The following is a 27,663-nucleotide window of genomic DNA, read 5'->3' as shown; positions in this document are numbered from 1 at the left end:
TTCACACTTTTTAATTTTTTTGACTCACTACATTAAAGATATATTTTTTTTGAGAATTTAGGAATGCAGGACACAGTAACAATGGTTCCAAAGAAGATAAATAAATATGAGCGAGCTGCCTCTAGTCAGAGTATAAAGAATGAGGGAAGGAATGAAGGAGAGGAGAGTTTATCTTTTTCAGATAGCAGGGTGTGGAGTGAGTTTGAGCAGCAGTGAAAGAGTTCACACGTCACTCCAGCGTACTGACTGAGGAGGAGTAGATAAAACCACTCAGGGGACACATTTCTCTGAATCACAGAGCAGCTGGATCTGATAAATAAAGGAGTCATGACTGTGAGAAATGAATTTACAGTACATTCTGTGAAGTGAATCTGAAGTGGAAATTTAGTGGCAGTTTTTCAATATTATATATGTTAGGATGGAAACATTTTGTGGCGTTCATGGTCACATTTAGCAGAATCATCTGTCACTTATTTAGAGAGAGCCTGTTTGCAGTGAGTAACTGTGTGTTTATATACTTCAGGTCGTGGACGGAACTCCATGTTCCCCCGATTCAACAGGGGTGTGTGTCCAAGGCAAGTGCATCAAGGCTGGATGTGACGGCAAAATTGGCTCCACCAAAAAGTTTGATAAATGTGGAACATGTGGAGGTGATAACAAGGGTTGCAAGAAGGTGTCAGGACTCTTTACAAAGCCTATGTAAGTAAAACCTATTAAAACTGCTGTTAATCTTTAGAGAGGAATGCTTTTGCCATCCTTTTTTCTGTTACAGCAGCATGGTTTGTGCACATTTTACTGGATCTTCTTTTTAGAAAGAGGAATTAAAATATGAAAAAACAAAATAGAAATAGAAATAGAAAAAAATGTCAAGTAAATGACCCCATTTAGTCATGGTTGTGTTTTGTAGTGATTTGACTGTTGAAAATGAAAATCAAATCATTTTTAAAATATCACTCATTGCCTTTCACTATGAACTTACCTTTTATTTCAACTTTTATTTTGTATTTTAAACAAAAATCCTCTTAAATTCCCCTAAATTGGACACACTGGACCTTTAATAGATGTTTCTGAAATGAAAATCCAATGACGAAAACATACAGGCTCAGCATGATTAAATCACTGAATTTGCTTTATGAGCGTTCATTGACTATAACATTTTTTATTTTTTCCATGCAGACATGGCTACAACTTCGTGGTCATGTTACCAGTGGGTGCAGCCAACATAGACATCCGACAGCGAGGTTACAAGGGAATGACGAGTGATGACAACTACTTGGCAGTAAAGAACAGTGATGGTCATTACCTGCTCAATGGGAACTATGTAGTGTCAGCTGGGGAGAGGGACATCATCGTAAAGAACAGCCTTATGCGTTACAGTGGCACAGCAGGATCCTCTGAAATCCTGCAGGCAGTGAAACCCTTGGGTGAAGCTTTGACTGTGGAGGTGCTCTGCGCTGGCAGGATGACGCCTCCTAGAATCCGCTACTCCTTCTACCTGGCCCGTCAGAGTAAAGAAGACAAAACCCAGAAGAAGGAAGGGAATGCAAACTCTCAAAACAGCGTCCTGGCAGAGGATGGTGTCACGGTGAAAGGGAAAGACACCCTGAAGAAATCTTACAACAAAGAGGATCCTTCTCTTGGCAAATGGATATCTACAGGGTGGGACCAGTGCTCAGTGACCTGTGGCAGTGGGACCCAGAGGAGGATGGTGCAGTGTCTGAGGCCAGATGGGAGGCCAGGGTTGGACTGTGATCCTGCACAAAAACCCTTAGCCACCAGGATTTGTGGAGACCCATGTCCTGAGTGGAAGATTGGAAACTGGTCACCTTGCTCCAGAACCTGTGGAAAGGGCTTCAAGAGACGGCCTTTGGACTGCAAAACTCAGACTGGACATTTGCTGCCAAGGGACCACTGCATTGGCATACGCAAGCCACAGGAGCTGGACTTCTGTAACCTCAGGCCTTGCTAATGACTTAAAACTAGACTATAAACCTATTGTTTTGACTGGACTGAAGTGGAACTGAACTAAGCATCACACGTGTTGTGTTTGTCAGGTGCAGATTTTTCCACCTGCATCATGGGGCTGTAAGAAGATGATGATGGACAATTACTTGGAAAAACAACAAGAATACTGGAAAGCAAGTGAAAGCCGCAGGATAAATGCTGGAAGATATTTTTCACTGCCATCACTCCGACCTCAAAAGACATTCTCCAGGTCTAACTTGATGGCAAATCAGCATAATATAAGTTTAGATAAAAATGTGTTGAACACCCCCCTACTGTCAGCAGGTACTGAATACCCATTTTCAAGCAATCAGTTTGGTTTACTTTATAAGTCTGGAACCTATTTTGAGTCATAACACTTTCACTATGCAGGTTTGGTGTTAGTTGCATCTCACTAAAAGATCAGTGAAGGATGACTGTTATATAAAAAAAATCTTTTACTTTTTCAAAAAGCAGATATACTGGGATTGTCCCACTATCAACAAACTCACTTAAAACATAATGCCTGTGTGCTGCACAACACTTTATACAGACAAGGACAATCCATTTATGGCATTATGCATGATGCACTACATCTGTCTCCTATTTGTTTTCTTCAGGGAATCTTTCAAAATCTTGGAATAGGTTCTGAAATAAAGCAGAAACACATCATAATTTCTGTCTTTGTACAGATATAGAATAGTTTTTACATAGTTGCTGCACTGCTGCTGCATTGTTTATCCAAACCAAATATCTGTTAGCTAACAGCAATACGAATTTAAAAAAATAAAGAAAGGATAGGTTTGGATATTGTTCTAATACCCACACGCCACATTTCCTCTTCTGCAAGAGTTCTCCTTAATGCACCATCACAGTAAGACAAATGCCACTTCTCAGCATCTGCATCAAAGTTGGAAGTAGGCTTCATTAAGACACAACCTGCACATGGCTGGAAGGACAAATAAATCCTGTCCATTTAGTTTAATTATCTGCTGGAGCTGCATATAGTCTTGGGCTGAATGTATTAGTGATGTACCAATCTAGTGGCTAAACATTGGTGAGAAAAATATTTAATGTAGTGGTGGGTAGTGAGTGATTTGGAAAACAAAGACTCCCTGCCTTGCTATCTCTTGACATGCACCTCAGTGACGGCATATGCAGACCTGTGTGCATCTACAATGAGTATGTGGACACTAATGTTGACAATAATGATCAGTCATTAGTAAGGTTCACTGATTAACCTGCTAATGGTTAGAATGCTAGCAGATAGCTCCACATCCATACATGCTTTTCTCATTTCAGTGTAGCAATAATGCTCTGCTAAAAATAGATGTATTGATTCTACTTTTTTCTTCAAGTAAAAGAACAAAAATGCAAGCTCTCTAATGAAGCTCTGAAATGAAAGAGTACTTGTTATTCAAAGTATTTGTACTTAACAAAAACAAAACACAAAAACTGTTGAACTCATAGCATCAGTCCAAATGTTCATGATCGGTGCACCCCTACATTGTATTTTTAAAGAAAATTTTAAGTTTGGTACTTCTTTAATTATAGTGTCATCAGAAAGGACTGACTACAGCCAAGAGTAGCTCTGCAGGCAAATGGCTGTTGTATAAGACAGTGGAAGAAGTAAGAGTGTTGCATAAGATTTATAAAGAATTTGAACTTATCCTTTAAATCATAATCAAATACAGGTCTGTAGTAACACCCATGTTGTTAACTGTGTTTTACACCAAGACCTTTCCTGACCTAAACTGTGTCAGTGCAGGCAGAATTTCTCATTTTCACTGTGCTTTCTGCGCTAAAACAACGCAGGGCAACAAAGCACCGACTGCTGTTTCCCTCCTCGTCAGCTGGTGTGGCCACTCACTGATCTCATTAAGCTGCACCCATGAATTCAGTGTTCATCTGAGATATGGGCTCAGCCTGATGTTTGATGCATGTTCATACTCACACACATGGTGCTTAATTCCTGCCTCCTGTCTTCTTGTTTGAGTGTTTCTTTATTGCCCCTATCAATTTGACCACAACAATTGTCTTCTTAGTTTGCAGTGTTCAGCCAGTTGTGGAGCATGTTAAGTCATGCCTGTCTGGCACAGTTACCACAGATAATTTATTGCCGATGCAACGATAAACCGAAGAGGAAGAAAAACTGGCGAGCCCTCTGTTATGCCGTACACATGGTGTGTCTTCCTGAATCTCCTTGTTCTTGGCCCCACAGCCTGAGCCAAGCAGTTCTTTTCTACACACTTGATGAAATCCTGTAATCCATTATATTCCTTTTTTGTTTCTTAAAGGGGCCACATTGTCCAATCCCATGTTCAACTACAGGATGGTTATTGGGCTAGTTGGATTATTATTGTATTTTTTCATTTTTTATTTTTTTAAATGTTTTTTTTTTTTATTTGTTTTGTTTTTTTAACCAGCTTTTGCATTTTGTACAGCAAAAGAAACCAATGACCTACACAAGCTGTGCTGTATACTATGTATACATTTATTAGCTCTGTGGAAAAATAATGAAAATACTTTTTTATCTTTTAATTTCTACACAGACAGTTATAATTGTCTTTGACCTCTGTATATTTATTCCAAAAATAAAGCCATTAATGTAAAACTGGGACTGAAATATTGCATTATTGTTATGCACATTCATCCAACTGCATCCATACTGATCATCATTGGACTGATTTTTCATTTATGAAATTTCCAGCTGACATTAGTTGCTTTTCCATTGGACATATGCGCATAACTTCACTGATATTTACTACATGTCAAAAGAACAAGTGTGTAATGTTAGTTTTTCCATTAAATCACAAATGTGATGATTTGTTTATTTATTATTGAGAGATGTCCTGATAAGTCATTCCATAAAACATGGCAACAAACAATATCACGTTAATTTACAGATATATTCATATTTCTCTCATAGCACCCTCTAGGTCCTGGAAAATGCCTATATTCCTCTGTTGTTTTGAATCTAGAATGCTCGTTACACCTCTATCCTGTACTAAATTCAAAAATTCAGTTTCCTGGTGTGTCCATGTTTGTTTTAAAACTCTTCTTCTTCACTTATTGTAACGTCCATCAACATCTTTTTTTTCTTGTTCACGTGACTTTAACCCTTTCATGCACCAATTATGAGAACCTTAATCAAATTTTTTTCCTGAGTGTTTTTATTCCTCTTTAGGCATGAAAAAAACAATGCGACTGAAAATTTTCTTCTGAAAAATAAATAAAAATAATAAAAATAATAATTAAAAAAAAAAAAACCATAAAAAAATAAGAATGAAAAAAAATTCTTACGAGCATATTTTCCATGGAGTTGCAAAAATGTCCACCCAGCTGGACACCACACGTTTAATTTTTGACACATAGAAAAATGTATTTACTGATAAATTGTGTGAAAACTATGGGGAGGGCTTGTGATTCTGGGGGTTTATGCTCAGGAGAGATCTACATAATGTTACCAATTCATGCCAGAAAAGATATGTAGTGTCTTAAAACTTTAATAAAGATATGTGTAAAAAAAAAAAAAAAAAAAAAAAAGCAAAACAGAACAAAAAAAGAAAAGAAAAGAACAACAAAATCCATGAATATACAAGAGAACAGCTGTAGAATAGCTGTCCACTGGAGTGACCACTATGCATGAAGGGGTTAATTGTGCAAAAAGGTGTTTCTATTGCAGATTTGTGCGATATACCAATTTCACCACCTTTTGCACGCACAAAAACTTTTCACCGAAAAACGAGTTTTAGTGAAAGTGTCGCAAAATTTCATGCGCAAAATTTCATGCACAAGTTATTTTCGCGTAATTTGAGGGTCAATGGAAAAGCGACTATTTTCGGCACACCTTTCCTGTTCCTGAACCTTTATGTTGAATCAGAAAAGGCATCAGCACATTCAAGACAGGAAAATCCTCTAATCCAAAAACAATTAGCTGTTTGAAAATGAAAGCAGGAGTGCATTAAGTAAAAAAAAAAAAACACAAACAAACATAAGTCAATATGTTAAGAGCCAGTTAACAGTATTTTTAATGAAGTGTCTTAAAAAATGAACGGTAACATTGGTATGAAACTGTTCTTCTGTTGCAGGAATGTAACCCCCACCACCACCACCACCACCACCACCACCACCATATTAAACTACAATCTACCATAAAGCAAAGGCCAGCAATGAAACTGAACAGAGGAGAAATTGCAGATCAAGTGTGGACTAAATACCACATGCTCTCTGTAAACATATTACCAACTCTCCCATCTGTAGCTACAGTATATGCAGAAGTTCGATGGGTGGCCAGCATGCCTTGAATTTCACTGTTACCTATAAACTCTACTTTGCCGTGCATTTGTTTCAGTCAACATTTCAGACATGCAACTACAAATCTTTTCCACTGCAGTAATGTGGACTCGTTCTCCCAGTCTGCGTCTGCAACCAGTCCAAGAAAGCAGCTGTGAGTGTGTGTCGAGGTGGAAAATCTGAATTGTGTGATTCTGACTTGATGACTTATGCATGTCTGAGGACTGAGGAAACAGGTCAGAGTGAAGCATGGGAGGTCTCGTTTCAGACATATTTTAAACATTTTTTAACAGAAGGAAGTGATGTGTCAGAAAAGGTTGCTTGACCTACATACGTGCAGATAGAGGAAAATCTGGAACCGAGCCAATGTAAATATTTATTTGTTCCCTTCCTTGGTTTTTGGTCGTATCTGGTTGCGGTTTTGTGGGTTTTATTGGGCCAGACGCTTTATCAAATAGAACATTTTGTTTTACCGAGTGAGGTTACCAGGTGATTTGGAAATTTGAATTCCTACATTTAGGGAATCCAGTTATATTTGTAGAATGAAGGAAACTTTATTGATATGTCTCAGTGTGAAATGGTAAATTTCAATGTTTAATAAAGACTTTGGTTGTCTTAACATAATGAATAATTAGATTAGCAATTTGATACCCCTTCTCTCTGCAGATTTACAGCAAAGAAATAATGTGGGTCAGTCTTTGCAAAAACATCTTATGTGATGTACTGTGTTTTTTTTACCTCCGCCAGGAGGTATTGTGATCACTTTGCTTTGTGTGTTTGTTTGCGTGTTTCTTTGTTTGTTTGCTAGCAACTTTACAGGAAAACTACTCCAACCATCTTTACCAAATTTTACCCACAGATAGGCCTAGGCGCTGGGACGAACCCATTAAATTTTCGGCCAAGTAGGCCAAAGTTCAAGGTCACAGCAAAGTCACAAAATCTCAAATTTTCCGATCTTTCATCATTGAGCAATTTTCCAAACTTCATAAAAAATTCAAAACGACTCCGATTAGACTCCAATTTGATACCCCCGTAGCTTATAACAATATCTTGTACCTGGCACAAAATTGTCCACACCCACTGTGGAATGTGGACTCTGTGGACATTTCAATTTAACATTGAAAATCCCATTTACCACACATTTTTCATTATAAATAAATAAATAAATAAATAAATAAATAAATAAAAACTACAGACCCCCTGTACTGAAGACCTATAGTTCAAATCTTTGAATTCAATCAAACTATAACTATAAAAATTTAAAACCTATAAAAAATTTATTACCACGTTTGACTGCAATTTTTCTGCTTTATGGAACAACCTTGAAACTGTTTAATTTAAAAAGAAATAGTCAATCCACACATGCACAGCGTTTGGGGTGCTTGGCGGAGGTTTGCGTTCTCTGAACACTTGTTTTATTATTGATATATCCCATTTTCTGTTTAGCGAAAGTTAGCAAAATCTAAATCCTCATCAGCAAACCTTTCCACTCAACAAAACAACTAAATGAATGGGCAGAGACTTTGCTTGCTTTGTATTTTAACTTTCACATGTGCAAAGTTCTGCTTCACCCATCACTGCTGCCTGGTGTTGACACTCAGCTGGTATCTTCACTGAGTTCACCAGCAGCATACTCTTGTTTAAAAACTAACTATACACTGCAAGTTCTTTTACTGCTTTTAATAGCTCCCCAGTGAAAGAAAGACTTCATCACTATTAGTGGAACCATATTCTGTTGAAGAGCTAAAACCTTCTTGAGGTAATTAGGTTGAAGATCCTAGTGACAAATTTCCTATGTGGCGTCTTATGTCTGATCAGCAGCAGATTTTTAGTTTTGCTGAGTCAGATTCAGACACACCGCAGACCATTTTAAAGATGCCCCATCTCTGAGAAGGGCTTTATACACAGTCATGTGATTGTGAATGGCTACATGCTAAGGCTCAATGAGAGGCCTCATTAATGCACATCTCGGAGGAGGTCTGCTGACTGCAGCAGGAACAAGATTTATCTGTAAACAACAGTGGTGACAGATTCACAGCTGACCTCTACTCATGAAGCACTTTTGTAATGATTCAGCCATTGAGACCGCGTCGAACTGCATACCAGTTTAATGATACATTTAGCTTTATTGTGTGGCTGTGGCTTTGTTATCCACCAAGTATCTCTAGCAGTCCACAAACAATTTAATGAACACAACATATGCTGTTGTGTTGAGTTTACATACAAACAGACGTGAGTAAATGCAAAGTAATACAGTAGTTGAGTTAATGCATGTGCAAAATCAGATGTACTCCATCTGGACACATGCACTATTTTATTTCTACAGTTCACTATCCTACATACTGGACAGTATTTTACAGAAGCATTACTGACAGACCAGATATCCCATATCTGCGATGTTAACTTTGTGGACCTCGGACAAATAAACAAATTGTACACAACTGGATCTGTCAAGATAGGCTACATGCTCCTTCATCAAGTAGGATTTGGAAGTAAAGGTCAGTTTATGGGTCAGTAATGTCCAACAGCACTGATACCAATATTTGCATTCTACATGCAGTACATATGTAACACACAATGTTAATGTCTCAAATAAATTAGTTGACACGCTATTTCTTGTCACACCCAGATGATTTTAGATAAAGCCAGTACATATACACCAGTAAAAAAAAATGCATCAAGATCATCATCATCATGATAATCATGACACATTTATATATGTGTATATTTTTTTTTACCTTTATTTAACCAAGACCCATTTGTGATCAAGATCTCATTTGCAATGGCAACCTTGTCAAGTATTTCTATAGTCAAGTGTGCATATAGTCATATTTTTTTGCATCTTACATTATATGAGTTGCATGAAAATCTTTTATGTCGTTTAGCCTGATCTGTGATCTTTCTGACATATGTATCCGGTCGAGATATATCCTATCCAGACATTTTACACAGAAGCATCTGTAACAGATCAGATCTTCCTGTATTCTCTCTGTAAATGTTATGGGCATGTGAAAGAGCCATAAAATTGTATACTATTGGATTTTTACAGATACTGGTGAGTTTTGTACAGTGAGACTTCCAGAGTAATGCAGGACGATGGCTAATCACAGGTATTTTCTGACAGGCAGGGGGGTTAAAGTTGTGATAGACAGACTACTGATTGGTGACCAGATTCAGTCAGATCTGACTTTACTGCTCTACTTCAAGTCTTGACATGGAAGATAAGTGCCTCATAGAGAAACAGTATCAGGCCATTTTGATTTGGACAGGGAGAGGAAGTCTGGAGAAGAAAAATGTGTCATTCTGGTATTTTTCCAGCTTGTTTTCAGCTCTTAAAGACCCAATCTAGGCTCTAAATTTTAATACCTTTTTTATGGTTGATATAAACATGGTGCTTTGTACAACAGAGATGATGTGAAATTATCTCTGGTGGCACAACATGGCTTGATTATGGCTGAAACTAAAAATGAGAAACACCAGTCCTGTGCTACAACGATAACACATAAAATGATAAATTAAGCAGAGGAAGAAACAAAAATCCTGCTGCACTTAATCTGAATGTCTGGACTATTTTTAAGTACATTCAAAGGTGAACATTTTTGAGCATAGTTTGTATGTCTGGTTTCTAATAGCTTCATAAAGGGAAATATTTAAGGCAAATATGATAAGGAAAGATTAAAAAAACAGTCATGTAGCAGGGAGTAGTTTGTAGATGCAAAAAGATAAATGTTAGACTTCAGTGTGTTTATGTGGCTTGTCTGTGTGAGGACAGGGTCATTGAGGACGTGCCTTTGGCCAGAACTTAATATTTACTAAATCACAGAGCATTTAAGTGGAGTAATGACCAATTTCTGAACTTAAGTATTTAGTGTCAGGGCTTTGAATACAAAGCTTTGATAGGTGCTTTACAGAATGCAGACATTTTAGCCAGGACAGTCATGAGAATAGACACCAGACACCACAGAAAACGATGACCTGTATCAGTCATCACCAATAAGCTTCAATTGTTTAGACATTCTCCAAATAGTACAACATTTCTAGTGTTTGCATTTGGGGGGAAATGTAAGAGAGAAACATAACAAATACAGTGTGTGTTTTTGGCTTCACTCAGATTAGTTTATTTTCTTTTTATGCTGCTCAGAAAAAAAGTGTATTTCTTTTAGTAGATGGTTGTTATAGTTCATATTTTAATAGCAAAAAGAAACAGCAGCAGCTTGTAACTGTGCAAACACTGTAAAAGAATGTCCTGGATACAGCTGAACACTGCTCCGATGCAGCTGTAAAAGTCAGAATTTAATGTTTCATTTGAGTTGCTCATCCAAAGACACACACTGAGATCTAAATCTGAGGTTTCATATTCCATTTACTCTAATCAAGGTCCCAGAATGAAGAAAGAGATTAAGTAGAACCATGTGTGCTTCATTTATGAGAGGGAACATGGTAAGTACCCAAAAGTGGGGGGCTTGTTTTAGAGATCTGACATTTAGCCTAGTATTCGCACTATAATTTGAATTTCAGGGACAAACCCTGAATGAAAAATATGGTATCAATCATGGATGTGTGATCACAGAGTGTATGTAGAACAATGAAAGAGCAGGACACAAGCTGGCGGCTTTGGACATGCATGACTGTTTTGGGTGGTCCGGCTGCTTTGGGTCCTTTGTTTAACCCCCGCTCAGAGTGGGTTTGACTCGCCTAAAACGTGCCCGGGAATAGTTCAGCGATAGGTGGCCAAAGAATGACGAACTAAATGCAAATAAGTGCAATCTGTAATTCATTTTCTCAAGTTTCAAGAATTTTTTACTGGAGTACATCTAAAGAGGAAAAACACTGCATATGCATAATGTATTCAGGTGAAGGTTTCTGTTGCAGCAGTGTGGATCAGACCCTCTGCTTCGCTCTGCTGTTTAGTTTGTAGCTGGCTCCCGGCTTTAACTGGGAATGCTAATGATGCTAGCGAGTCATTTACAGGGGAAAAAAATGGCAAGTTTTTCCTGTAAAGGGACAAGTTCCTGGCAGCGACAAATAATCTGCTGATTTTCAAAACGTCAAGTTATGCCTTTAACCTTGGCACAGCGGTGAAGTTAAGTCCTGCTGCCTGCGGTTAATATGTGTTTGGATTTTGGCCACATCAGTCTGGCCCTACCAGTCCCCAAAGGCTGAGTTCATTTCTCACTGGCTCAGCATCTTGAACGGAGAAGGAGGGGATGAAGTCATATGGTGATGCTATAAACCTATAAAACTTTAGAGTTTAACAGAACGAAGTTCATTTATTTCTACTGTGTCTGTGTCTATATGGCATCATGGACAACAGACGATGTGGAATTACAAAAGTTGTTCATTCAATCCTTAAGTTTCTGATTGTTAAATAAGCAGTTGAGAGCTCTAATTATAAGTTATGATTTATGAACAAGAGCAATCAAGACCTGGATCCAACTAATCCAAACCTGCTGTAGGGAAAACACCCTAAAACATGTCTGGAAAAACCATCAGATCTGCTCTGGCTGAAATGACACAGAATGAATAATACTCATGTAAGCAGCTCAAACACAGTCATGTTCTGCATATTGGGATAAAATGTAGGAGTAATAAATGTAGATGTTCTGAAGAAATATTTTCATTTGTTTTAATTCCTTATCATGGATATTTTTTATTTTGTTTTTGTTTTGAGCTATCAATGTGGAAGACATAAAACTGAAAACCTGGTCAAGATGACACGCAGATGTGAAAAATAATCACAACACCTGCCCAGAATACCGAGGGAATAAATTAAGCAAAGTATGAACAAACAAAACAAATCTGATTCAAACAAAGAAACCCTGCAAGCCTTTTCGACAGTCGGAAAGAGCTGCAGAGCTTTGCTTCCTGTTGGCTTCAATATGTTAGCATGGGGTGAACTGGAATTCATATCAGAAAAGCACTTCAAGTCATTATTTTTTGGTGGAGAATAAATTGCAAATGTCTCCACAGGTTTCTGTCATGTTTTGCCAAAGGTTATGGCGAGGGACACCATGTTTCCAATCTCATTTTTCATTCAGTCTTTCCTTTTTTTGTCACATCACAAAACAGAACAGACTAAACAAGCCCTCTTTATAGACGATCAAATCAAAATGTGACTAAATATTGTAATATTAAAAACTATATTTAGCTGAAAAGTTATTTTCCAGATGAAGGAGTAAACTAGTTTTTGGATGTGTGCAAATCAGACACCAGATGTGATAAATTATCTTCAGGTGTACTTCTGTTTTTTTGGCACTCTGATTTATCAAACGGGCCTCAGATTGTCATTCTCCAGCTGTGAAACTCAGAGATCGACATGAGTAATGATTGAGATTATGATGATGAAAAATGTCTGTTTTCCTTTCTAACTTTCCTATTGAAAGGGGACCAACAACTGCGTGATGGCAGCGTGCCAGAAGGCTTGAGGGCAGATTAAAAACAACCTGCTCATTTCCACAGAGACAGAGGGAAGAAAGGTGTAGACAGCTTTTACAAGACAATGTTGTATTTCATGCAGTGAATATTTGGGTGACATTTTATAAAATATACAGTTTAACTCTTTCTGAAAAATAACAAAATGTACTTGAAATGATCAAAGTTAAAGAAAAGAAACAAAACATCAACAACGACAACAATACCATACCCACTGCTAACAACCTAAACCTTATAAAAAGTTATAAATGTTAACAAAAAGGTAATGGATTCATTGTTTGTGCAGAAAGTTTACGGTTTAAAGAAAATGTTTCTATTTAATTTACTGAGCATTTCTATGGAAAACACTGAAAAACACATCAACTTAATCCTTGAAGGCATTAATTTATAGTTAATGAAAAACAAAGCTGAATGAAAAGACATATGGTAATGATAGCCAGTCCTTTCATTTTTACATCCCCTACTGCACAATTCATTTAATAGTCCATCAGCCATTTGCCATTTTGCTGAGAGCTTGTGGTTATGAAGTTAATCACTGGTTCATGTATTTTTATGTCATGTTTTTACTGACACGCAGGAGCTCAAGAGCCACTTCTCCTGGGCACATTTACTGAGAGTTATTAGATCAAGAACTAATGTTTTGGTTATGTACAATATTTTATATCAGGTTCTTTACATTTAGGGTTTATTAGAACATACACTTGTAATACTACGTCTATTTGCCTCTTACTCTTTTGTTTATGAGAACATTAAACCAACTGTTCTATTGTGATAGAAATCCAGTTCAATATTATGAACAGAAATGACCATATGAGTTAACAGTGTCATCTCAGGGTGAGACAGAACGAATTCCTGCTTTGTGCTTTTTTAAGTCTAGTTTTTCTTCGTCATTGTCATAGCATTACTAATTTTATGGCCACCTGTAACCTGTCATGACCATATCATATCATGAACCCTGTGATTCCCACCAGCAAAGTCTGAAGGACAGGGTGTTTTTCTATCCATGTTCGCTACATTTTCAGTCTATGGTGTGAGGAGTAACGTTAATCATGTGAGATCTGTCTCCTAAATCTGAAATAGCCTTGAGAGATTTTCTTTACATCTGTCAAGAGATGATTTGAGTCTCCAGACAATGTGAGTCTCGCATGCGTAGATGTATTTAACTCTGTCGGCCATCTTTTACGACTCGCTACGGCAGCCTCACCAGGACATATCACTGTTGTATGAGTCAAATTACGTAAAAGTACAGAGACTTTACCTTCAAGGAGTATCTTTCTAGCGATCAGAAGAGATTTCAAGAGTCAATTTATATGCTTACTTTCGGTTTCTTTCACAGCTGAGAGCCTATCCAGCTGACAAACTTTTTGATATAAATCTGGGGGAAACTGAGCAGTGGAAGGTAATTGCGGCTTTATGCCAACGATTATCTTTGAGGTTGCCATAGCACACAGGTGTCAAACAGCTGCCTGCCAAAGGGTCCAGTCTGGCCCCTGGGATGAATTTGTGAAATGCAAAAATTACACCGAAAATATTAATCATTTTAGTTCAGGTTCCCAATTTAATCTCAAGTGGGTCGGATCAGTAAAATACTATCAGAGTAACCTATAAATACTCACAACTCCATTTTTTTCTTTTGTAAATGTAAAAATTTTCATGTCATTTTACTGTATTTACTACGGTGGCCCAGAGGTGCAACAGGCCAAAAAATTATCCACTAGATGAAAAAAATTATCTACTACAAGAAAAAAAAAGGAGAACAGCCTAAAAAAATTATCCACTAGATGAAAAAAATTATCTACTACAAGAAAAAAAAGAGAACAACCTAAAAAAAATTATCCACTAGATGAAAAAAATTATCTACTACAAGAAAAAAAAGAGAACAGCCCAAAAAAATTATCCACTATAAGAAAAAAAAGAGAGCAGCCTAAAAAAATTATCCACTAGACAAAAAAATTATCTACTGCAAGAAAAAAAAGAGAACAGCCTAAAAAAATTATCCACTAGACGAAAAAAAAAAAAAAAAAAAAAAACCCTATAAGAAAGAAAAGAGACCAGCCAAAAAAATTATCCACTAAAAGAAAAAAAAGAGAACAGGCAAAAAAAAATTACCTATTAGCCCAAAAAATTATTCACCATAAGAAAAAAAAAAAAGAACAGGTGAAAAAAAATATCTACTATGAGAAACAAAAAAGAGAGCAGCCCAAAAAAATATCCACTACAAGAAAAAAAAAACATCATCCACCTTTTCAATTATCTATATTTTAAAATAACTTTTTTTTTAGCGCACGACCTCCACTTCCGGTGGGGTACTTCCTTAGCATTAGCCACATTAGCCGAAAGCCTTAAAATTTTTTAGCTTGTCCTTTTATTTTTTGTGGTGGCCTTAATTTTAAAGCATGACACCTTTCGGGAAAACAGCGCCCCCGTAATTGAAAAGGTGGATGATGTTTTTTTTTTCTTGTAGTGGATATTTTTTTGGGCTGCTCTCTTTTTTTTTTTTCATAGTAGATAATTTTTTTCACCTGTTCTTTTTTTTTTTCTTATAGTGAATAATTTTTTGGGCTAGTAGATAATTTTTTTTTTGCCTGTTCTCTTTTTTTTTTTCTTTTAGTGGATAATTTTTTTGGCTGGTCTCTTTTTTTTTCTTATAGGGGATTTTTTTTTTTTTTTTTTTTTTTTTTTTTTTTTACATCTAGTGGTTATTTTTTTTTAGGCTGTTCTCTTTTTTTTCTTACAGTGGATAATTTTTTTGGGCTGTTCTCTTTTTTTTCTTGTAGTAGATAATTTTTTTCGTCTAGTGGATAATTTTTTGGCCTGTTGCACCTCTGGGCCACCGCAATTTACACTAAAACAAACTATCATTTCACAAAAATGCAAATAACCTGAACAAATATGAACATTTTGAAATGTCTGAAGTGCAAGTTTTCCCATATTCTGCCTGTTATTAAATGTTCTGTGTATTTGTTGATCCACTGTGATCTGTAAGTTGTAATTTACATATGTAAATGATAAACTGAGACATAATATTGTTAAAATTGCATTTAAGTTTTCTTAAGAAATTTCAGTTTGTCCATGATATTCACATTATTTTAAAGGATAGTTGATAGATGTAAACATTTTGATTGTGTAATTTTACTTTTTGCGCTCTAAAACACAGAGGAAAGTTTGGACTTGACATTATTTATATATTATTATGTTATTATTTCACTGGTCCGGCCCACTTCAGATCAAACTTGGCTTAATGTGGCCCCTGAACTAAAATGAGTTTGACACCCCTGCCGTAGCGAGTCGTTTATCCAAGCAAGATTGCCGTAGCGAGTCTTAAAAGATGGCCGACAGAGCTAAATGCTTCTACGCATGCGCGACTCATATCATCCCTTGACAACGTCCTTGATGCTACAAACATGTCGTTACATTCTTAAAAAGTGAGAGGCCTCTTGTCTGTGAATGACCCTACTTCATCCTTCTCATATTCCATGAGAAGAAACCATAAACTGGAGCTAGCAACTCGTTAGCTTAGCTTAAAAATAAACTAATGCACTAAAGGTAGCAATTGCTATGTCTCATTTGCATCCTCCCTTACTTATACTTTATATTTTAGTGCATAAGTGCTAGAAAAATGTAGTGCATTGTAATTACCTGGGTGTTGTTTTATAACAGACAAAACATTTAGTGGAATATTGAACACCTCTCTATTGGTACATAGCAGAACATGAGGAACTGATGATTGTGGGGCTTTATGTATATCAGCTGCAGAATGTACCAGGCCTTTATTTGAAGTGGGTGTGTATTAGAGGCAGGTCTTTATTTCTAATTTCTCTGTTTAATAAGTAGAAATAGTCATATTTTTACAAAGCCTTGTTTTGATTGAGTCATGTTTGTACATGGGAGTTAACTGGCAGCACATTTCTTGACAAGCCCCAGAGGTTTATTCATATTATTTTTTACCTATCCCAAAGGACAAGCAGCTTTTATTTCATTATTTTGCTATTATTAGAGACTGAGCTTGTAATTGAATTCCAGTGTTTACATGAGGAACAACAGTATATCCTTAGTTTTGTTAGCTTGGCAGATATTCCTGCAGGCAACAATCATACTTAAACATTGGCAATAATTATTTTACCCGGTAGCAAATTGCCATTAAAAAGGACAATGATTTGAGACAACAGTGTAATTTGTACATGCAGTGTGTTGGCTGGAAGTTTACCAATGGAAGTTTCTGAATTTAGACAGTGTGAATGTCTCCCCACCAACTAGCTAATGTTACACAACCTGCATAAAACCAGTTGGTTGGCGTTTTACAGAGGGTAATGTGCTTATTTAAGAGTGATGAGGGTATGAATATGTTTTGGCCATAATATTGATGACTTTCTGGAGTTTCACGCCAGACAACATAACTGTAAAGAGCCAGGAAGGTTAATTCTCCAGTCTGAAAGAAATTATGCAACACATAAAACCAAATACCCATGAAATAAAAAAAAAATACACTAGTTGCTACATTTCAGGTTGGGGTAAAATAAACCAAGAAGACAGAACATGTTGACTAAAAATGTATGCAGGTACTGAAAAGTGTGTGTGTGTATACACACACACACACACACATATATATATATATATATATATATATATATATATATATATATATATATATATATATATATATATATATATATATATATAAATAATTTTTATTTATTTAGTTATTTTTTCTGTCTGTTTTTACTATACAGACAGAGTGGTTTCAATCCTTTATCCTAACTCCCCATCGGAAAATGCAGAAATATATTTCCTCATAGATCAAACTATGTCAGTGTCTTTTTTGTTCCACTTATCATACATCACTTTCTTTAATAAATCACCAAAACTGTTTTTAATATTATACAGTTTCCATCCATTCAGTTTTAATGTACACAAACTGAAAAGCTTAAATTGATGTATTTTTGTGAAAAATAAATAAAATACATGTTTTTGAGGGGTATATACTGTACACGATCACTGTATTTAGTCACTGTGGAAGAGTCTTGTTCTTACCTGTTTCATTTATGTTTGACTGAAATATGTATGACATTAAGTTTATTAGTGTACTTGCATTAAAACTGTAATCCAAATGGATGGAAATTTTTTGTGTAATTAAAAACATACATGTTAAAAGCATTTTGTGTGTTATTATACTGAACTGTCAACACACCTTTTCTTGTGAATGATGTCAGGAGGACTCATAAACAAGTGTTGGGTGGTTGTGTTTTATTGACACAGCCATTAATTATATTATGGAAATTCCCTGTAAGTCATATATTTAAAGTGTCAGTCAGCATTAACGTTCGTGTTATGTTGGTGATGTTCCATGTCAGGCTGCAGTCCATGTTTTTGTGATTTAGTGTAACTTGTTGGGCCTTTTTTCCTGAAATAATAAGTGGACGGTTCATCGTTCATTTGTCAGTGTGATTACAAAAACAAATGGAGATCAAAACCTATATAAAAAAAAAAAGCCCACAGTGAAACAATTTCAGATGGATCTGGAGGTTTTAGATTGACAAGAAGATGTGACAGCAGGGTAATTTTTGATCATTCAAATGAAATGGGATCTTGGCAGCAGAAAGTCTGACTCTTAATCTAGGTAGGCCAGGTGTGAACGAGCAGTAATGAGAGTGGAAAAAAAAACTTATAATGTATAATTTTCTTAAGATCACGAAAGGATAATCATCTCATTATGTTATCAATTTGTGCAGGCTAAAACACCTCTGATGTGTTAATTTTGTCAGTAACTCCCACATGTTGATGAAGCAGTTATAAAAGCGGTCCAAAAGAATAAAGCCAGCTGAATATAGGCCCAAACATTATACATTATGAGCCTATTGCTCAAAGGGCTGTCATGAATAGAGGTTATTCAGCCAAATGCATTGCCAAACAGAGTACAAAAGAATGAGACTTTATAACTCACCATTCCCTAACGTTTTACAACTGCTGCACAGTGAGAGTTATAACTGAAAGACCTGGGTTGTATTTTTCTTATTTTAATGAGAAAGTAAGAGCAACTTTACAAAAGGATGTACATTATACTGTGCATGAGGTAATAGGAGGGCTGCATCTTGTTAAATATGTTATGTAACACTCAGAGAAAAGCTCTGATGAAAAGTAAATATTAAAAACATATAGGGTTATATGCAATGCAAGCAGGAGAGCAGATTCTTACTCACAGAAACAGAAATGACAAAGTGCTGGTGATCAAGTTTCATCTTCCTTCTGATACCCAACAGATTAAATTGTGAAGCCAGATGTCAGTTAGCATAAATGTGGTCTTAAAGCAGGCCTCAGGCCACCTCCCGGGGGATTATGTGGTTACACTGGATACGAAACCTCTTTTTTTTTTTTCTTTATTCAGTGCTGGACTGTAAAAAAAATAAAAATAAAAAGGACATGGAGAGATGGGAATGACATGAAACAAATGTAATCTGAACCAGGAATCAAACATTGGGGACGCTGTGGTTCATGGTCAGCTCCCTTAACATCCACCACAAACCAACTCACTGTTCTCATGACTAGTAGTTAGTGGTGGTTATGTGTTGAAAACCTAGTAATGCACCAGAAAGACTGTAAAAAGAAAAAAAAAAAAAAGGAAAGAAAAAAGTAGACTGTAGGCTTTAAGCTTGTAGAATGTGTAGAATGTAAAACATCGTAATTTCTATGAAAAATCTGAAAAAAAAATCTGATAAATACATTAACATTGTGAATTTAAACCACGTATGAATGTAACATTGACATAAAAATATCTTTCAAATCAACATTTCTAAACATGTATATCCATGCTGTAGTGTTTTTTTCTGCTTTATCACTTTTTTTTTTTGCTATTTCATGGATAAAGCGAAGGTAGTTGGGGTAGATGGAAATATTTACAAAATGCAGGACTTTGTCACAGAATGTGGGGTTCGGATCCCAACTCCCATCAGTTTTCAGGTTTTGATGATAAAAATACTTTGCCTGAGTTTAGGAATAGATTATGGTCATGGTCAAATACAAATAAATATCTTCTTTTGACCTTTTCAGACTTTTTCTGTATTAAACCATTAACTCTAATCAAGTGCTGTCAAAACCTACACTTAGCAATAAAAATCAAAAGACAGTTACATATTTGGAAGGAAATTGTTGTGAGTTGTTACAACCTCAGGAGCTAAAATTCAGCTGAATCTCCAAGTGCACATCTTCCTTCTGCACCTCTGTACTCCATGACCTGACACCACATAGCCCCACTGTGGAATTGAGAAGACACTGCACAACCAAAATATCATGTTGAGCAACAGAGAGAGCAAGAGTCCTGTCTGAGGAAATCTGATCGACAGTAGTCATTACAGCTGTCCATCACAAATTTAACCCTCCTACTTGTAAGGAAACTGGAAGCTGCAGGTCTACATCACAGGGTAGATTTCATAACAGTCTGAAAGCAGTGTTCGGAAGTTTCTAGGCTGAAGTGGATTCATGGAATTTCTGTCTAATAGTGGCAAAAACCGGCAAACATGGTGCTTTAAACACTATAACTGTTAAGGTTCTTTCAGCCTTTTTCCGTTTTTTCCCTTATTACCCTTTTCCTCTGTCTTGCACAACATCAGTTCACACCTTAAGCTCTTCTTAATTCCCTGTTGCTCAATTATGACGTAAAAATCGATCTTGTTACACCATCTTGAAAGATGTTACTGAAATCCTGATATGTTTTGGAGCACTGATGATGACAAGATGAAATGGTTGTTTAGTTCAAATGTATAAATTACCATTATTTATTTGTAAAGCCTGGAAAAAGCAGCAGATGTGTTTGTTTAAATAGGTCAGTATATTGTCTTGTTAATATCTATTGTGTCTATGGTATTTGGTCTTTGGTTTGTATTTTTGGTGTTTTATAAGCCCATGTAAGGGCTTGAAATATTCTTATGCAGGACACAGTAATAAAAAGTCATTCATTCATTCATTCATTCATTCATTCATTCATTCATTCCTTCATTCATTCATTCATTCATTCATTCATTCATCTTACAACTCCCAATAATGCATATTGAAGCTAACCAGAGGAGCTATGATCAAGGATGCACAGTTACATCCTTGGTCATAACTTTGTGGAATTATATGTTTTTTGTTTTTTTTTTGGGGGGGGGGGGGGGTTTGGGGTGGGGGTGGGGGTGGACCATCGAAATGTAAAGACACCATGAGACCTCAGAGGTGTGGATTTCCCATGTTGTTAAATCCCTGTTGCCATGGTTCTTGTTTGCTCTGGTTCTCGCCTCTCCCACCAGAAAGCAAGAAGAGGAGTCATGATGAAGTCGATGCGAGGACCTGAAGAACAACAATTTGAAAACTTTCCCTTTGTCCTCCAAACCTCTGAATGTTCATCATTGAATTCCATATGTTTCCTTCTGTTTCAGACTCAGGTTTCTTGTAACTTTTATTCAGTTAAATAAATTCTTTTGATTTCTTGCTTTCAAAGTTTGCTGAAAACCATACCTACAAATGTTTATTGAACCTAATTTTTGTCCACAAATGTCTCACAAAATGAGGTTATATGTATTTGTGGTTGCAGAACTGATGACAACACTTACTTTTGGTGGTAAAACATCCAATGTAAATATAAACTACAACAATGTTTCACAGGGTGGCTTGAAAAATCCCCAAAGTAATTACTCATTTAAATTCCAAGCTTATGACAACGTGGTAAATATGTGGATGGTGCATATTAAAATCTCAATGTCTGCATTTAAGGTCATTTCAGGCACAAGTTGAACTGATTGATCTATAATATTATGCTTTTTCAAAACAAATATCCAGTGTTTACCAGTAACATGCCTTTTAGAAACCCACAGAAATGTTGGCAGTTTTATTTTTCTTTAGTGCAATATTCATTATCGTTCTTCTTTGTTTTATTTTTTGGCTTGCACAAAGGGCTTTGTGTGACCACTCCTTTCTCCTGCCCTTGGCTTCCACGCTTGCTTGTTTACAGATGAAAACCATTTCATTTCTCTGTGAACATACTGGGAGAATCCCCTTGTTTTACACTCCCACACTGACCTTTGGTGTCTTGCATGGGAAACTGTCCACATTCATCATAACTGAATTCAATTTTTTTAAACAAAATCTTTGCACTTTTCTGCATTTTGTTCAAAGTCTTAATATGTAACACGTTTAACTCAAAGTTAATAGACAAAACAATTGCACACTTTTGACACATTTCAAACTTGGATCACACATACTTGCAAATATACTGTACTTAAAGGGGTACTGGCACTCAAAACCCTCAAAAGGTACCAGAACACAGTTAAGACTACCAAAACCACCAAAGAAACACCACCATATATCCATAGACAGAATATAGTATAAAGCTCATTGTTCATTCACACATCTGTATTACAGTATCATCAAGTTTTCTGCTTCAAACAAAAACCTATAGCTGTTCAAAATAATAGTGTGTCTCATAATCTTCATGATCTATATCAGCCAGTAGTTTACATTATAGCTTTGTTAGCTTAGCTCTGTATTTTAGACAAATAACAGCTACAGTAAAACCCCAGATTACCTCTGTTTTCTGTGTGGTTTGTGTTGTCAATAGCTGCAATAAAAATCTGTTTGGAATTGTCCAAACAAGGTCAGACCTGTCACAGTTTTATCAACAAACATCACGTAATAACTTCATAAGCTTCATAATTAAACTCCATTCATTTCATTTAGAGTTGTTTCCAGCTTTTGTCACTTTGTCATGTTACCTCTAAAAGTTGTTTCTTTTTGGTTCTCATTCCATCTGGTCACTTTTTGATGCATTTGTCAAAGACCCCTTGGTGTTGGCAGATTGACTCACTACTCCCTCTAGTGGTCACATAAATCTGCCAGGCCAAAATTGTAGGTCTTATATATATATATATATATATATATATATATATATATATATATATATATATATATATACATATTCAGTAGTAGAAATACTCCATATTGCCCCTTGCCACTTTTATTGGTCTTTGGTACATTTATTTGTGTATTTGGACCCTAACAGTTCAAAAACTTTGATTTGAACCCTCCAGGTGCTGCAAAGCTATCTTTATATTTATTTTGGCAAAAATCAAGTGGATTTCTACAATCCATTTTAATTCCTGCTTAATTTGTTACGTCTATAACTACTTACGTCACAACATTTGCACATATAAGGTCAAGACTTCCGACAAACATTTCTTCGAGCGTGACATAATTGCTTATCAGCAGCAGTGGTTGTAGTGCATACTGAAAATATGTCCAAACTTTGAGCTGATTACCTAAAATGTTCAGTTGTTGGCTGAACAGGACAGAACAGCACAGTCAACAACCCAGAGGGGATGGGACCCAAAGTGGCTCATTTGGATTTAAAGGGCCAGTGCTCAAAACAACATTTCTGGTGTCATTACTCAGAAACAGGGTTGAAGATGGACCTGTGGAGTTGAATTAATGAAGAATTCAGACCCAAGCATAGCACTTACAGTTTATGTAGACCACAGGGAAATGTTTTAAAATGCATAATTCCATTTAAAAAAAAAAAAAAAAGCTAAATATCACCCCTTTAAACTGTAGTGCATCTGCTTTGAGTGGGTGTAACTGTGCTGATGCTCCATGGGCAAATATGCAGGACATCTTTTTATCAAAGGCGATTTCGTGAGTTACTGTAAAGCTTTAAAGTGAGCTGCCATTGGACACAGACATCAGACATATGTTCTGTTTTACCTCAAAAGTCTGCTGACCCATGGGTCTCTTAAAGTTTGTCATTCTTTAAATCAGGGAGTACTAATGAAATAGGCCACAGTCCCACAGGAGAAGATGATTTCTGTTTATTATTCTGTATTATTCCAGGGTGGCTAATAATGAAAGATTACAGAGATAAACGTCTCTCACTCACATAACCTTATCTGAGCTGTCAGCAGGAAAAAAAAAAATCCATCACCAAAAGGGAATTAGAAGCAAAGCCAAATGCAGATTGCAAATGTAAAATATGAGTTGAGAGGTGATATTTATTACTAATGTAATATTGTGTGTGAGTGTTGGTGGGACCTTCTGAGCCACAATAAAAAATTCTTTTGGCCACACTATAGTTTGGAGCTTTGCCTTCCCTGGCAACAGTCCCTGTGTGCTTTTACTGCATTTCTGGTTGATAAATGCCCCAGGAGAGGGAAGGCCCAGTGGTCAAAAAACCCAAAGCTACGGCCAGAGTTCCTTCAATCCATGACGCCTTCTTTCAAAGTATAAACCATGATTGATGTTCATGTTTTAGCTGAGAACCTGGGAATGGTCCCTGGAGTCAAGGTCATGACACAGCGGGCTGGGAAACAGTTTTGGAGAATGAATTTGCTTAAAGACTTTAAATTCCAATAAACAACATTCCTGCTACATGGTGTGGCTTGCCACAAAGGCCGACATGCTTTTGTAGAACCAAGAGAATGGGAGTTCTAAGGATTTAATCAAAAAAACATTTGCATTACTTATTTATTTTCACTCTTTGTAAGTAAGGTCAGGGAAAATTACAGTCAAAAGATTGTGACACCTTTTGTATTCTGAGCATTTTTATATTTGCATGGTGATACTGTTTCAGAGGTTGTGTGAATGTGTAAATCTCATTTCTGTCAAAGTTTTACCTTCATTTCATCTCTGTTTTTCTAAATATTTTTTTCACAAACATGTGATGTATGGTATTGATATTTAAAACAGACATTTACTCAGATTTGCAGACACTTTTACACTTTGTAGCCAATTGCTTGTCAAAAAAAAAAAAAAAAAGATCCATTATTTGCCTGATATCTGTTTTCAATTTATTCATCACAGACATGATTTGTTTCCAGTAATAACAATCTGTTTTGTTTCCTCTCAAAACAATCCACCCTTCTCAAAATGAGAGTCTATACATCTCTTTAAAATGCATAGTGGTGGGTGAATAGTTCACATTCCAGCCTGATACCATCAACAAAACTGAAACTTGTAAGTATCATTTAACAGAGTCAATATTATGTTTTATTTATGGTTTCATGTTAGTGGACACTTTTCATTTAATTGTTTCACAAACCCTGCTGTGCTGCAGCTTTTAAAACACATGTGGTCTAATGTAAAAGTATTACCAGCGGTTTTTTGTTTTTGTTTTTTTTTTGCTGTTTTATAATACAAGATACAACGTGGGTGTGTTTTTTGAGGAATGGCTTTAAAAATATTCCTGCTGGGCTGTGAAAATGTTGTGATAAATTGTAGTAAAAACTAGCCACAATATACATTGGAAAATTGTGGCACTGAATGTTTCAGTTGATATACAGCAGCAAGAGTGATGGTAAAATTAGTACATACAGTATACTGTCCAAAAAAAAAAGAAAGAAAACCAAAACTCAGTTATTTTGTTGGACCACCCTTAGCCTTGTTACACATTCTCTGTGACTTCATTGATGTCACAAACAGCTTATTTCCATTAATAGTTGGATTCATGCTTTTATTATTAATGGCAGAGTCAGACCATTGCCTGAAGTCTTCCCCATCACATCCCAAACATTCTCTGTAGGGTTCAGGTCTGGACTCTGTGGAGACTAATCCATGTGTGGAAAGGATGTCTCATGCTCCCTGAGTCACTCTTTCACAATTTGACCCTGATGAATCCTGGTATTGTCAAGTTGGAATATGTCTGTATCATCAGGGAAGAAAAAAAAAATCCACTGATATTCAGACCTGGTTCTTCAGTTTATTCATTTTACAGACACATAACATTGTGAACCTAGACTTGACCAACCGAATCAACCCCAGATCACAACACTGCACCCAAAGGCTTGCATTGAGCTAGGCATGATGGGTAATCACTTTGCCCACCTCTCCTCTCACCCTGATGCATCCATCATGAGAAGCTACTCCCTGCATCAGTTAAAGGGTTAAATAATTTGTTGTAGATGAAAGCTAATCACTGTAGTAATTATTCAGTGGAAGGATCTTAAATATGTGCTTAGTTCAGTCCAGGTGACCATTGTGGGTTCACCTTTAACTGCTCATTGAGATACATGCTGGCTTTATTAATGATTATAAGGCACTTATTCTAAATGGGTGCTTCTATGAAACTGGTACCTAAAAAAAAAGGACATGGGGGCTAAAAATTCAAACCAGATGTAGACTAATGTTATGAAGCAAGTTTGGAAGCACTTTTGAAAAATAAATATTTACTGAGATAAAAGAGATGGTATTTTTCAAATAAAACACATTTATTTATATATATATATATATATATATATATATATATATATATATACACATATATATATATATATATATATATACATATATATATATATATATATATATACATATATATATATATATATATATATATATATATATATATATATTTTTTTTTTTTTTTTTTTTTTTTTTTTTTTTTTTTAAATAATGTTTTACAACAAAATGTGCATGTAACACGGTAAAAAGGACAAAAAAATTATCCTACTATTTTTTTGAATATCTCTTTATTCTCTCACAGGTACATTTTTGGAATCGAACTAATTATGCAAGGCAGAGTGTTTCACAAAAATGACCGCTGTTGCAAAATTGCTCGCGATTTCTATGTGTTTAAATGGGCAGATTCCACATGTAGTGAGTGGACACAATGGGTTACATGTAAAACCTGGAATGAGACTGCCGATTCATGAAAAACCCAAATGTCTGAATTAGAAAAACCACTAGGATCGTCAAATTTAACAGTGTCTTTATTTATAGTGGTATATAAGACCATTTCAAGCCATGTTTTCGAAATCAAATGCACTGACACCTAGGTAGCTTTTCGTGTCCCAATTTTGGTCCTATTTTTGGCCCCAGTATTTTTATTTAAAATTCATTAATTTCTGGATGGCTCATGGCAAGAGTATAATTTTTTTTTTTTGCTTTTATCTGAGGTCATCATTAAGTACATCCTAGGGGGAAATATGTCTAAATTTATTGGGTCTAAAAAAGCTGGCAAAGTGCCAGGTACCAAATTAAACCCAGTTGCACAGAAGCATCTTAATATGTGTATTCTACAAGCACTATGTCAACAACTAACAGTTTTGAATAACATCCTAAAGCTGATAGTAAGTAAAGGATTTGTTGGTGCTAAGAGCTTTGGTAAGTTTGCTGTTTGTTGATTCACAACTCTGATCATGTTTGGACAATTCCAAACAGATCTTCAGTACAGCTCCTGACAACATAAACCATACAGAAAAAGGAGGTGATGTGTGGTCTTAATGTCATTGTTTTCAGTCTAAAAACAGAGCTAAGCTAACAGAACTATAATGAAAATTATCAGCTGATTTAGCACATGACATGATACAGTATTATCCTGACCAACTGTCAAATGTTGTCATTGTTCAGTAAAAGCACCTCAGCATTAAATACGGTATGTCCTTATGTGATTAAACACAGAACTACAAGATTTAACACATCAAGATGACTAACTCTTTTGACCTGAGGATGTCTTTCCTTTACTAATGTCAGATCTCGCTCATAAATAATTTACCAATAGTGAATAAGTCAAGTCCATATTTAGTGAGAATGACTATTCTTTATCACCATACAAGACCTATACTAGGTAAAGATCATAATGTTATATAATGTACATCAACTTCCTGTACTATAGATGATCTGTGAATAAGAGGTTATGAATGAAAACTGTCAATGTCCATGTAGCAGCAAGATATGATATCAGCTATGATCATGCATAATAAGGCAATAATAAGTGATCTACAATGACTTGTATAGAAACTTTAATATGAGGAACTATTCAATGGTGAATATTTATACTGTAATGCTATAAATTATAATAATATTGTATAAAATCACATAATTATTGTATTGGAAACATAAAAACCATCAAAGAGACAGGCTGATGAATAGCTGCACGCCATAATCTTGTAAAGTTCAAACAGCTTATCAAGTACACACATGTCTGGTGGGATATTCAGC

General features: G+C 35.9%; 2 protein-coding genes across 2 annotated transcripts in view; one reads left to right on the top strand and one right to left on the bottom strand.

The window, feature by feature from the left end:
- Positions 1 to 5,009, top strand: part of LOC115433033 (A disintegrin and metalloproteinase with thrombospondin motifs 15-like) — a 15,076-nt gene extending 10,067 nt beyond the window's left edge. The window contains exons 7-8 of the mRNA XM_030154221.1: positions 524 to 699; positions 1,177 to 5,009. Coding sequence (XP_030010081.1) covers positions 524 to 699; positions 1,177 to 1,969 — 969 coding nt within the window. The 3' untranslated portion in view covers positions 1,970 to 5,009. The remainder of the gene's footprint in view (positions 1 to 523; positions 700 to 1,176) is intronic.
- Positions 1 to 27,663, bottom strand: part of stk36 (serine/threonine kinase 36 (fused homolog, Drosophila)) — a 65,375-nt gene that overhangs the window by 19,495 nt on the left and 18,217 nt on the right. The window lies entirely within an intron of this gene.

The sequence above is a fragment of the Sphaeramia orbicularis genome, chromosome 14 (genome assembly GCF_902148855.1).
Source record: "Sphaeramia orbicularis chromosome 14, fSphaOr1.1, whole genome shotgun sequence".
Taxonomy (NCBI): Eukaryota; Metazoa; Chordata; class Actinopteri; order Kurtiformes; family Apogonidae; genus Sphaeramia; species Sphaeramia orbicularis.
Note: the sequence above shows the minus strand (reverse complement) of the source record. Positions and strands in the feature narration are given on the sequence as shown.